At 33.3% G+C, this 14,245-nt stretch overlaps 2 protein-coding genes across 2 annotated transcripts; both read right to left on the bottom strand.

The window, feature by feature from the left end:
• Nucleotides 1–8,314: 8,314 nt before the first annotated feature.
• On the bottom strand, nt 8,315–9,652 carry LOC137655285 (uncharacterized). Its single transcript, XM_068389170.1, has one exon. It carries the CDS (start codon nt 9,650–9,652, stop codon nt 8,315–8,317), a length of 1,338 nt encoding a protein of 445 aa, XP_068245271.1.
• Nucleotides 9,653–10,215: 563 nt separating this feature from the next.
• On the bottom strand, nt 10,216–11,388 carry LOC137655284 (uncharacterized). Its single transcript, XM_068389169.1, has one exon. The coding sequence runs from the start codon at nt 11,386–11,388 to the stop codon at nt 10,216–10,218; it is 1,173 nt and encodes a 390-aa protein (XP_068245270.1).
• Nucleotides 11,389–14,245: the final 2,857 nt, after the last annotated feature.

Raw genomic sequence — 14,245 nt, 5'->3', positions numbered from 1 at the left:
TCTAAGTTATCCTGGGGGCGAGAATGGTGATGCATTGTCAGTAGAATACTACGAAAGAGAAAGAGAATTAGAATAAGAATAATAACAATATTAATGATTATAATACCAATAGAAAGAAAATAAAGATGAAAATATAAAGAAAGGTATTATTAAAGAGAATTAGAAGAAGAATAAGACTACTCTATTTCATTTTTCTTCCTCTTGTTTTGTTAAAGTTTTTATAGTGTATATAAGAAATATTCATTTTAATGTTACTCCTAAAATATTCTATTTTTTCCTTATTTCCTTTTCTCACTGGGCTATTTTCCCTCTTCGGGCCCCTGGGTTTATAGCATTCTGCTTTTCCAACTAGGGTTGTAGCTTGGCAAGTAATAATAATAATAATAATAATAATAATAATAATTTTAATAATAATAATAATAAATGATAGCATCAACAAAAGGAAAATAAATATGAAAATGAAATGAACGGAAGAAAATATTGTTAATGGAAACTATGAAAAAAGAAAAGAAAGGATAGAAAAACAATACTGCAACATTTATCATTAAGACGATGAGAAACCACGAAATAATGACATTTTCGACAGAGAATTCTCTCTCTCTCTCTCTCTCTCTCTCTCTCTCTCTCTCTCTCTCTCTCTCTCTGGCACCATTAACCAAGGAAATGGCAGGAAGCACAAAGTTCAGTTATTTATGACGCAGGAAATTGGCTAATTGGAAACATCCATTATTAACAAAGTTGCACAGGAAGCGAAACAAATGCAACAACTGCAGAAAGAAAAAGAAAGCAAGTCCTGGGAGGCTTTTTGAAAAGGACGGTGAAACAAGTCTCTCTCTCTCTCGCTCTCTCTCTCTCTCTCTCTCTCTCTCTCTCTCTCTCTCTCTCTCTCTCTCTTAGGCTAAAGTTCTCTTGCTTCAGGGTACACTCGGGCACAGTATTCTATCTAATTTCTCTTCCTCTTGATTTGTTAAAGTTTTCATCGTTTATATAGGAAATATTTATTCTAATGTTGTTACTGTTCTTAAGATATCTTATTTTTCCTTGTTGCGTTTCCTCACTGGGCTATATTCCCTGTTGGGGGCCCTGGGTATAATTATAGCATCCTACTTTTCCCACTAGGGTTGTAGCTTAGCAATTAATAATGATAAAAATAATAACAACTGCAGATCTTATTGTATAAAAGATCATAAACATGATTATAGCATTTGCGATAAATACATAAGACGAACTGCAATTGTATTATTCCAAATGAAATGTTCGTTCTTATTGTTTTTCACATGACGAGTGGCCTACTATAAACACTCTAGCTCGCTTTTAGTCTGGAAAAAAGGAATATATAATGAAAATAATATCTAAATAAATCAACAGCTTAACCTCAAAAACTCCAAAATACTCCAAATGTACAATTTTCATCTTTCCTTTTTAGCCTTTTTATCAAAAGCAAAATTTTCTGCCATTGATAAATTTAAGGTAAAAAGTTACTTAGATTGTTCTATGATATAGATTGATCAACCTTAGAGATTGCAATGTTTATCTCGGTAAAACTACCATATTATATATATATATATATATATATATATATATATATATATATATATATATATGTGTGTGTGTATATATATGTATATATATGTATATATATATATATATATATATATATATATATATATATATATATATATATATATAGATATATATATGTGTGTATGTATGTATATATATACATATGTGTGTATATACACACACACACACATATATATATATATATATATATATATATATATATATATATACATATATATATATATATATATATATATATATATATATATATATATATATATATATATATATATGTATATATATATATATATATATATATATATATATATATATATATATATATATATATATATATCAGAGTTTTGATATTCCTTAAAAACAGAAATGGAAATTACAGGATATTTTCTGGTATATGGTCACTAACTAAAGTTTTAAGAAATTATGAATTGTTAGCTACGAGGACCTAGTGTCGGTAAATAATAACTTGAGGAAAAATATGTCCATTTAGGACATAGATTTGATTTATAGCAAAAGTCTGTTATTGCTGGAGTTGGCACGCCAATTGTCAAGCAAATTTTGAGAAAGTATTTACTTTACAATCAGATAAGACTAAATAGGATTAAATTCGCAACAAAATCGTGTTCCTTCCCGAGTTTGTAACAAATTTCTTCGCCATTTTTAAGGAAGCAAAATATATGGGATAAATGGGAGAGGGTTAAACAATGTTTAGTTGAAAAGTGGGCCAGACACTTGTCTGCATTTTCTTTCTAGCACAGTAAATAAAGAAGGAGTTGTGAATTAATTTTAGATATCCCTATTATTTATAGGTAGCAAAATATGATATTATTATTATTCTTATTATTACTTTCTAAGCTACAACCCTAGTTGGAAAAGAAGGATGCTATAAGCCCAGGGGCTCCAACAGGGAAAATACCCTTGTGAGGAAAGGAAACAAGGAAATGAGAGAAGTAATTAACAATTAAAATAAAATATTTTAAGAACAGTAATCATTAATTTCACTGAATTTCATCGTTTATGTGCTTTATATATTTTGTAAATTTAACTTTTGTCAGTTTGTCGCAAAAAAAAAAAAAGGGAAGTCTCTCAGCCGAGAAGATTTTCAACACTGAAGTTCAGGAAAGAGAGAGAGAGAGAGAGAGAGAGAGAGAGAGAGAGAGAGAGAGAGAGAGAGAGAGAGAGAGAGAGAGAAGAACCTCAATGATATGTCACCTTTATTTAAAGCTACGATACATTTCATGCAATTTCCCTATGGAATTATTATTTTGCATGATATATTTTTCTTTGACAAATAAGAAAACCTTGAATAATCTGAAAATTAAATAAACGAGATACCGCACCAAAAGAAATCCAAAACAAAGGAAATGAAATAAAAAAAAAATACATCAATGTAAACATATATCATTGGCAAACTTTAATGCTTCGTTAGATCTCTTCTAGAACAGATTAATCAAGACAATAAACGCTTAACAATATCACCCCTATATGATAGACAAGTGTTTGGCTATATATATACACACAAACACACACATATATATATATATATATATATATATATATATATATATATATATATATATATATATATATATATGAATATATATATATATATATATATATATATATATATATATATATATATATATATATATATATATATATATGCTGTATATATATATAAATATATATATATATATATATATATATATATATATATATATATATATATATATATATATATATATGCTGTATATATATACATATATATATATATATATATATATATATATATATATATATATATATATATATATATATATATGAATATATATATATATATATATATATATATATATATATATACATATATATATATATATATATATATATATATATATATATATATATATATATATATATATATATATATATATATATATATATACGTATATATATATGTGTGTGTGTGCTTACTGTATATCTGTAATGTGTATAAAATTACATGTTTAAATCCATAACCCAAGAGGTCAATGTAGAAGTTAGGAGCGAGTGTGAGAACGCCAAATCAGTCATAAGCAGGATGCAAAAGTCAAGACCAAGCATACCATTTGCAATGTAACATTTTCCATGAAGAGTAAACACAATACAAGCCGTGAGAGAGTTGTCTCTCACCGGAACCAAGTGCCTTCCTGTATTAATGTTGTGTTTACAATTTGTCATTAAATGCTGTTATAACTAACTAGACATTATCATCAATATGGATATTTTAGTTAGTTTTGATCAAGCTGTCATACGGAATGGTCATCCGACCAAACCATCTATACTCCTGTGATGGAGATGTTAATAACTGTTTTAAAGTAATAAACTGTTTTAAAGTTCAGAAGAAGTAACCTACAAAGTCTAAACATTATAACACATTGAAGAGATATTTGATTGGAACAATTGGTGGCAGCGGTGGACGTCTGTATTCATAGAGAGATTTTGATAGGATTGCAAGGAATCGAAGAGATAAAAAACAAGTTAAAGTAATCATGACACCTCCTGTGAGTCCAAGTAACCCCACCCCTGGCCCGAGTAACCCCATCCCCGCTCCCATTGTTACGTTAGTAAATGCGCGATCAGCTATCCTTCCTTTTCAAGGTTGAGTTAATGGGTTCTTACCTCAATATGTTGAGTCCTGGATTTCTTCTGTCGACGCCTATTTAAATGCTAAACAAATTATAGACCCATTTGTACAATTACAAGAAGCTAAAAGTTTTATAGACTTCTCTAAAGGAGATGCGAGTGCGTATTTAAGGGGAGTTTCATTTCAAGAGGCAGTTACATGGGACGATTTCAAAGTTAGGCTACGTGCGGTCTATGGCGGTGAGGAAGCCTTGGATATAGTTTTAACATTAAGAAATACACTTAATCAAGCCACTATGACTCGGCTTAATGTTATTGAGAGAGCAGCTCTCATTGCCGATAGGATAAACGAGTATCAAGATATTTTAGGTAATTCCACTTGGCTTATTAGAGATAACATCTCTGTGAAAGATTTCTTACGATTAATGCATTTAACTGGCATGACACTTATGTTGCCAGAAGCTTTAGTGTGGTGTTTTGATAAAAAGTTAACGCCAACAAGTACAGAATTGGACGTATATAAACAGATAAAGAAACACATGGCTAAGTGTACTGATATTGATCCCTTGTTTACAAAAGTTTTTGCAAAAAATTAAACAAAGCCACAACAAGTAAACGTAGTTAATAATAGTCAAGTCGCAGGAATGACGTGTTATAATTGCAAACGTCAAGGTCACTTGATTGCAGACTGCAGAACGAGATTCTGTTCGTTACATAATAGTTCAACTCATTCATATAGTCAGTGCTACTCACGTAAGACATAACAGAATCCTAGAAATACACAGTCAAATCCACAGTCAAATCCACAGTCAATTCCACAGGCAGTTCAATATAGAAATAAAAAGAAAAATCCTCAGTTCAATAAAAAGAAACAGCCAAACGTCAATGTAGTTCAGAATCAAGAACAAACAAACAGTTCTTTAAATAACTCTGATCCTGGGCCGTCTAGCCAGAACTCGCAAGGTCAGACTAATTTTCAGAATGTGCAGAGCAAAGCAAATACCACATAATTAACTCCAGTGGGGGAGTGAGTGATGTTGGGTCATTTAAATCAAGATCAATAGTGTTAAATAATCAATTTAATGTTTTATCAGATCATTGTGAGGCAATAGATTTTCCTACGAAACACACGACCGAATCGAGTAAATCAGTGCATGCTCCCATAGATTTGCATCAAAATCACACAATAATAAGCCAAAATGAGTTACGACCAACATTATATGCTGTAAATTTAGAACACCGATCCTTTACATTATTTTTTTACTTTGGTAGTCCACGTAATATCATGGATTTGAGGACACATCATTTGTTGTTTTTGAACTTCCCAATAGAGAAGTCCGGAGTAAGGCTCTCGGGTATAAGAAATAATGAATTAAATGTAATAGGCGTAACTCATGTTCAGTACAAGGTCGGTAAGCACACGTTTGCCGATACCTTTGTTGTTGTACAAAACATTGATATGTATCCAGCTGTAATTATAGGATACCCGTCTATGGGTAATCAAAACATTATCTTAGCCCCTGCCAAGCACGGCGTGTATATCAAAGGAAAATTCTATAAGTCTTCTAATACCTTAAAATCAGTTTTAGATAAAAAGGAGACGACAAATAAAACAGTGACGTACGTTGAAAAACCAATAACTTGTCTCATTAATAAAGAAATAATATACGCGACCCAACAGAATTCTCGTTCACCCGTAATATCATCTTGCACGCAATCTATCGAGCCGAACGTAACTTAGAATATAAAAGTGCGAGTAAAGAAAACGTTGCCGGGATCTGAAATATTAATCCTTTCCGACACTTTGAAAACTAACGGATTATCCGTCACACAAGCTATTTATACAGTCGGCTCACAACAACAATGTAATATTGAAGTCTGTAATCATTTAAAAACCACTTTATTAATTCACAAAAATCAACATATCTTGGATGTAGAAGTTTATAAACATCATATTCTTACCGTCGCTGAAATCAATCACGCTCAATCAGTTGCGGATGAATCCCTTTTGCAATCTATTAAAAGTAAAATCAATAAAGACATTCAAGAAGAGGAAATTCAGCAGAAATTTTTTGGACTTTTAACTGAATATCATGATGTTTTTTCCACTACGGATGGATCCTTAGGAAAAACAGATGTTATCGAACATCAAATAAGGTTAAAGGACAAGCAGAAAATTATCTATGTACCCTCGTACAGACTCCCTATGAAATTCCAGAATGAGATAAATGATGAAGTAGGTAAAATGTTAGAAGAAGGAGTCATTAAGAAATCGAACAGCCCTTATAATTTTCCAATAAAAATTGTACCGAAAAAAGATCGAACATGGCGTATCTGCGTAGATTTCCGTCGCCTAAATGAGGAAACGATCCCTGATCGATTCCCAGTGCCATGTACTGACGATATTTTATCTTTGTTAGGTCAGAATAAATATTTTACCAGTTTGGACTTAAAGGTTTTCACCAGATATCATTAGAAGAAAATAGTATCCCATACACTGCCTTCAGCACAGCTAGGGGACATTATGAATTTTTGCGTATGCCTTTTGGTTTACGTTGTGCTCCCATAACATTTACAAGAATGATTAACATAGTGTTTGGAGACTTGCTAGGGGATATATTGCATGCCTATATGGACGACCTTGTAATCTTTTCTAATACCTTAGAAGAACATCTACGTAAACTAGAACTAGTACTACAGAGATTAAGACAGCATAACTTAAGGGTAAAGATTAGTAAGTGTGAATTCTTCAATACAGAATTAGTCTATTTAGGTTTTACGGTGTCTAGCCAAGGTCTTAAAGTAGTCCACAATAAGGTGTCGGCTATCCGTAACTTTCCGATACCTACTAATGTCAAGGGAATACAGCAATTTCTGGGGTATAGTGGATATTACAGGCGTTTTATACACAATTATTCAATAATAGCCGCTCCCCTAACTTATCTTACGAAGAAGGGCGTAGATTTCATATGGTCTGAGCAGCATCAACAGTCGTTTAATACCTTGAAAGATGAACTGTGTAGTTTTCCTATCTTAAAATTTCCTGACTTCGATAAGGAATTCTTCATTGCAACAGACGCCTCAGACTTTAGGAGTAGGTGGGGTATTGCTTCAGCAATATGTCAAACAGTTTTTCCTTATAGCTTTTTGTACTGGGATACTCAAGGATGGACCATAAGTTGTAACAGTTTTTATTGCCAACGATAAGTTTCAACCTGAAATACATATTCCATGTAATAAAAAATAATACAATCCAACCAGCTATACAAGTTTTGAATTTTCCCTAATTTTCCCGATTTAATCATAAAAAAAAAAATGATATTTGTCCTTAATACAACCCTTCTAATAATTTACATGAACAATCCATATTGGTATGTATATTTTTAACAATAACTATTTTTATAGCAATGTAAATAAATACCACTTTAAACTACGGTACTGTAGCCACTAAAACACTCGGCATCAAATTAAATGTACTCATACCATTAAACATTACTGTATATATACATAAAATCCAATTACCAATAAGGGCAATTCCAAATGAAATATCATATAACATCCATAATACACTGTATTGCACTCACTTTAATGGCCTCACTATCTCAGGCCTTGAACCCCAGTAGGAGATTGCCAAACACAAATATCCCATCACCTGCCGGCCTTACATGTCACCAACTTCATTCTTGTGTCTACATCCACAAAAATAACACTTGCCACCACCACTCGACACAATAGGCAGTACCAAAGTGGTTAGCAAACTTTTCGGTAGTTCGCCTGCTAACCGTGCGACATTTAGATATGGGTAAGACAAAGGATATTCCAGATGCGCAATAAGTTATAATTCGCTCCAGCCCACATCAACATTTAAATAAATATATTAGTATGATAAAGGTTATCATGTTAATGATACACTCCCCCACCATTAGTGACAAATTACCGATACCCTATCCAAAAGGGTCAACTACGTATGAATACATTGTTCTTCTATTGGTAATAACACCACCAACCTGTGTACTGATCTACACATAATCTTATCCAATCCACCATCATATCCCTTCCCATGCTTTATAATCTTATACCTTAAATCAACATCACGGACAACGCCATCTTATCCTGGATCAGCTCTAACCACCTGTGCTAGTTTCCATGCCCCCCTCACAACATTACTATCTTGCACAAGTACCACATCTCCAACTCTTACATTCCTCCTTGTTGTATGCCATTTCTGCCTGATTAACAATGAAGGGAAATAGTCTCGGTGCCACTTTTTCCAGAAGGATTCTATTATACTTTGTATAAACTTTAATCTCCTTTTGTGATCCCCACTAATATCGTATATCCCACTTGGACAGCAGCAAGTGGACCGACCAAGCAACAGATCATTGGGACAGAGGTATCCCCCCAACTCTAAACTAAATCCAGGTTTTGTTCCAATTGGTCTTTCATTCATCAGATTAGCAATACCAAACAAAGCAGTTTGTAACTCTCCAAAATTCAATACAGAATCTCCCACACTAATACAAAGACACCTTTTGACAGATTTGATCAGGGCTTCACTTGCCCCATTATACCAAGGTGCGTCACTAGGCATATTAAAGATCCAAGTTACCCCTTCCTTTTCTCCAATGTTTTCTATTTTCTTGCTTGCTGATATCAACTGAGTTCCCTTATCTGAATATATAACTTTAGGAGCTCCTCTAATAGCAATAAACCTTTGAAATGTGGTCAGAAAATCATCATTACTGTATCCTTCAGCCAAATCTAAGTGAACAGCTCTAGTAACTAAATAGTTAAATATAACACCAAAGGCTTTACCATGAGTTCTCCTTTTAACCGTGTCTCTTATTGTTAAGGGTCCAAACAAATCTATAGCTGTGTAATAGAAAGGTGGAGCAGGTTTCATTCTTTCTATCCTCATTTGACCAATGCATTGGTCTTCTAATTTCTTTGTTAACTTCCTACATGTCACACATTGATTTTTTATTGCCTTTATTATTTTTCTGGCCACTGGAATCCCGAATTTTCTTTGTAATTTTGCCAGAGTAGTCTCTATGTCTGCATGGTCAACCCCATGTACATATGATATATACAATCTAGTAACTGGATGATTTGCTGGTTGCAACATATAGTCTTCTCTATTCCAATTTTCCTTTAGCCACTTAGAAATTCTTTGTCCTACTACTATGACTTCATTCTTAATTGAAGGTCCTAATCTTCTGAACCTAACTTTCCAATCAGTCATGTCCCTTTGCATCTTTCTAACCCACATTAGTTCTGCTTTAATAATTCCTTGAACTGTTGATTCCCTCAGCATACCCTTAAATGATCTGCATTTGAAAACATTCATTACCCTGCATGTAACTCTTAGTAGTTTGTAATAATCACTAAATCTATTAACATCAACCATGTGTATAACATGGTTCTGACTTACTTTAGCAACAGCCATGACAACACCTACTCTATCAGTTAGTTCAATTTCACAATCTTGTTTGATAGGCCATTTTGAAATTGGTAATGTTAGGAATTTTGGTCCATTTTGCCAGGCAGAATTTTCACCATTTTTTTTCTGGACTACACGGTTTAGAGGTCATATCAGCAACATTTTGAATCGAATCAACCCACCACCATTCCCTTTAATCAGTTTTTATTTGTATCTCTGCAATGCGTACAGCAACAAATGTGTTGAATCCATGGGACTCCTTTTGAATTTGTGATCTTACAATTGTCGAGTCAACTATGTGATAAACCGACTCAAACTCCCATGAAAACTCCTTTACTATGAGTTCTCTCATCCTAGCAGCTATGAGAGCACCACATAATTCCAGACGAGGAATAGACATTTGTTTCACTGGTGCAATCTTATTTTTCGCCATTATCAGACTTGATTCAAACTTACTATCACTGATTTGCCACCTCACATATGCACAAGCCCCATATGCTTGCGTGCTGCCATCAGAAAATATTACTAGGTTCGGCTTACCAAAAGCATTAGATGGCTTTAAGGGTCTTCTAAAAGTTAATGACTCCAGTCCATACAATTCTTTGAAAAACACTTTCCATTCGTTCACCACCATTCGAGTTTCCTTTGGAAATCATGGATCTCATCAAGATCTTAACTTTGAGTAATAATGGTATAACCAACCCTAATGGATCATACAAAGATGCAATTTGACTCAATATCTTTCTGCGTGTTAATATTTCTGGAAATTTATAATCAAATTCACTTATATCTAAATTTGGACCACTCCTAACCTTTCTTATTCTTGGTGTAAAGTTGAGTCTTACAGCAAAGGAAAAATAGTCATCTACAGGATTCCATTTTAAACCTAAGATTTTCTCACTATCAGATTCTATTATTCTTATATTGCAGTTTTCATAATGCCCGCTGACTATCCAGTGCTTTATTCTGAAACTTCCCTGCGACAATACCCTTTCAGTATCCTGTATCAATTTGATTGCATTCTCAATGGTATCAGTAGAATACAGTATATCATCTACATATGTATTATTAAGAATCATATCTTGCACATCCGGTGATTCCTTACCGAATTGTTCTACTGTATGTCTCAAAGCTACCATAGCTATAGTACCACTGGGCCTATCTCCAAATGTTACTGTAGTAAGAACATACTGATCAGGTGGCCTACTATCATCCAAGTCCCTCCATAAAAATCTATGTGTATGTTCATCTAGTATGCTGAGTTTTACAGTATGGTACATCTTTGCTATGTCACCCACTATGGCTATATTATCTTGCCTAAATCTACACAACACTCCCAGCAAACTGTTCAAAATATAAGGCACCTTAGCCCAAAAATCGTTTAACCTCTGTCCCATATAAGATGCTGAAGAATTGAAGACAATGCGCATTGGGGTTGAACTAGATTCTGGCTTCAACACCTCATGATGATGAATATATTGAATTGGGCCGTTGTACTCTTGAATCTCCTTATTAGTTAATTTCCTAGCTACTCCCCTTCTAACCATATCTTCAATCTCTTTCTGATATTTCATTGCATACTCATTCCCAAGTTTCCTTAATCTATTCCCTGTTGTTCTTAACCTGGCATTTGCTACCTTTATGTTATTTTTCAACTGATTTGGATCTCTTATCCAAGGATACCTTACAAACCAGCATTTCTGTTTCTCATCATACGTTAATCCTTCCTCAATCAATTTCATTTACTTTTCTTCTTTCAAACTTACATAATTGAGTCCAGGACAACCTCTGCACATACATTTGATACATTGTGGATTACACCTTGTTCCCATTTCTTCTATGGCAAAAAATTTATCTAACTGATCCTTTAGATTTTCTGTTGGCTCAATATTGATTTCATTCAAATTTACTGAACTTGAAAGTTTATGAATTCTCACAAACACATGATTACTAGTATTAACTTGATTAGTAATTTTATCGTGTCTACCACGTATGCTGAACCCAAACTGATTTTCTAGCAACTGGAGACCCTTATTTGTTTCAACAACCCTTGGCAATATTTCACAATAATCAGCACCAATAAGCATATCAATTTCCCCATGTGGGCGATTCAGCTCTAAGTTTGATATTCCCTCAAAAAGTTCAGATACCCTGGATAAGTCTACTTTCTTGATTTTGGCTGTTATTTCATTAATTCCAACAGCATTCACATTCCAAACCTTACCAGATTTATCAATTAGTGGTACACAATATTCGTTGCTTGACTGATATTCAACCGCATTGCCCACCTTGATCATGGATAAATTTATATGATTTCCACTTAAACCCAATTTCTTAGCCATCCTATTTGTTATAAATGAAATATCCGCTCCTGGATCTCACAATACACTAACAGGCATATTCTTACTATTCACCATACTGATATTCAATAACACAGCAAATCCCTTTTCTGATATCGCTTTGTGAATACTATTTTCTACTATATCGGAATGTAACAGTGGATGATGATTACGATTGCATGGACCTTTACCTTCAATGATGAAATCACACAATGTACCAACATTGCAGCTACGAGCAGTATGATATCCCCTTAGACACCAAAAACATATTCCATTACCCTTTATAATCTCAAATCTTTCTTTGCTACCACAACCGTTAAATTTATAACAGAATATCATGACCAATTGAATTGTGTAACAGGCATCCTATCCCCTTACTCGCTGCCTTAGGTTTAATACCTTTAACCATTTCTGTCAAGTTAACAATAAAAGATTCAAATTCCTTATTTTTTATACTTTGTTCTTCCCCAATTTGTTTCACCAATTTTATTAATTCCGATTCATTCTCAACTGTGCTGTCAACATGATGGACTGTTGCCTTATTATCACTACCGCTACTCCTAACATTAGAATTCATATATTCCAAAATTTTTCTCTCCTTCTGTAAGAACTTCAACAACTCTGGAAACAGATTGCTAGTTACTGATACCTCATCTGCTTTAATTACCCATTCTCTCTTTTGAAGTGAAGGTAAAACCTTTTCTATATGGCGGACAACGTTTGCAATATTAAGTTCATCAGAGAGATTTACCTTTTTTAAATCAAGCCAACATTGCTCAACCTGATCGACCATTTTAATAAATCCTTTGGTATCATTATCGTAAATTTTCTTTACAGATCTAAGCACACCAACCACTAAGTCTACAATCTTTCTGGAATTCCCAAATTTATCATCCAAACGTTGAATCATTTCATCATATTACCCTCTGAGCCCTTCACTGCCTGAAGTGCTTCTCCACCTAGACACATTTTGAGAGCATATGGATCAGTGCCATATATACTCTTAACTAAATTTTCATAATCTTCCTTAAAAGTTGGATAGTTTCTTAAATTACCTTCGAACATTGGTGGTTCAAATTTCTTTAATTTAACCTTCGATTTATCTGTTGCCTTTACACCCTGGAAACCTTTGAATATTTTTGCACTTACTTCACATTTTAATCTTTCACTATCTAGAATATATTGTTGGACTTCTTCTTCTAAATTACTATCGGCTAGCTTATCCTCGTTTTCACATATAAAATTTATCAATTCATCATTTTGATACTCTAAGCATTTAAAGGCTTCAACCAATTCCTCATAGTTCTTCGTTAACACGAATAAATCCTCACCTCGATTGATTCCTTCATTGCACATAGTTACCTTCCTGGTGAACTTCCCTTTGCTGATTGCCCTCTTCCTCTTCAGGGCGACAAGTTCCTCTTGCACACCCATGGCGGTTGAAGAGGAAATGTACTGGGATATTCAAGGATGGACCATAAGTTGTAACAGTTTTTATTGCCAACGATAAGTTTCAACCTGAAATACATATTCCATGTAATAAAAAATAATACAATCCAACCAGCTATACAAATTTTGAATTTTCCCTAATTCTCCCGATTTAATCATCCAAAAAGAATAATATTTGTCCTTAATACAACCTTTCTAATAATTTACATGAACAATCCATATTGGTATGTATATTTTTAACAATAACTATTTTTATAGCAATGTAAATAAATACCACTTTAAACTACGGTTCTGTAACCACTAAAACACTCGGCATCAAATTAAATGTACTCATACCATTAAACATTACTGTATATATACATAAAATCCAATTACCAATAAGGGCAATTCCAAATGAAATATCATATAACATCCATAATACACTGTATTGCACTCACTTTAATGGCCTCACTATCACAGGCCTTGAACCCCAGTAGGAGATTGCCAAACACAAATATCCCATCACCTGCCGGCCTTACATGTCACCGACTTCATTCTTGTGTCTACATCCACAAAAATAACACTTGCCACCACCACTCGACACAATAGGCAGTACCAAAGTGGTTAGCAAACTTTTCGGTAGTTCGCCTGCTAACCGTGCGATATTTAGATATGGGTAAGACAAAAGATATTCCAGATGCGCAATAAGTTACAATTCGCTCCAACCCACATCAACATTTAAATAAATATATCCTTATAGTATAATAAAGTTAATCATGTTAATGATATTCTTTTTATTCACAAAAACTGAGAACTTCCGAAAGTAAGTATG

This window comes from Palaemon carinicauda, chromosome 16 (genome assembly GCF_036898095.1).
Source record: "Palaemon carinicauda isolate YSFRI2023 chromosome 16, ASM3689809v2, whole genome shotgun sequence".
Lineage (NCBI taxonomy): Eukaryota > Metazoa > Arthropoda > Malacostraca > Decapoda > Palaemonidae > Palaemon > Palaemon carinicauda.
Note: the sequence above shows the minus strand (reverse complement) of the source record. Positions and strands in the feature narration are given on the sequence as shown.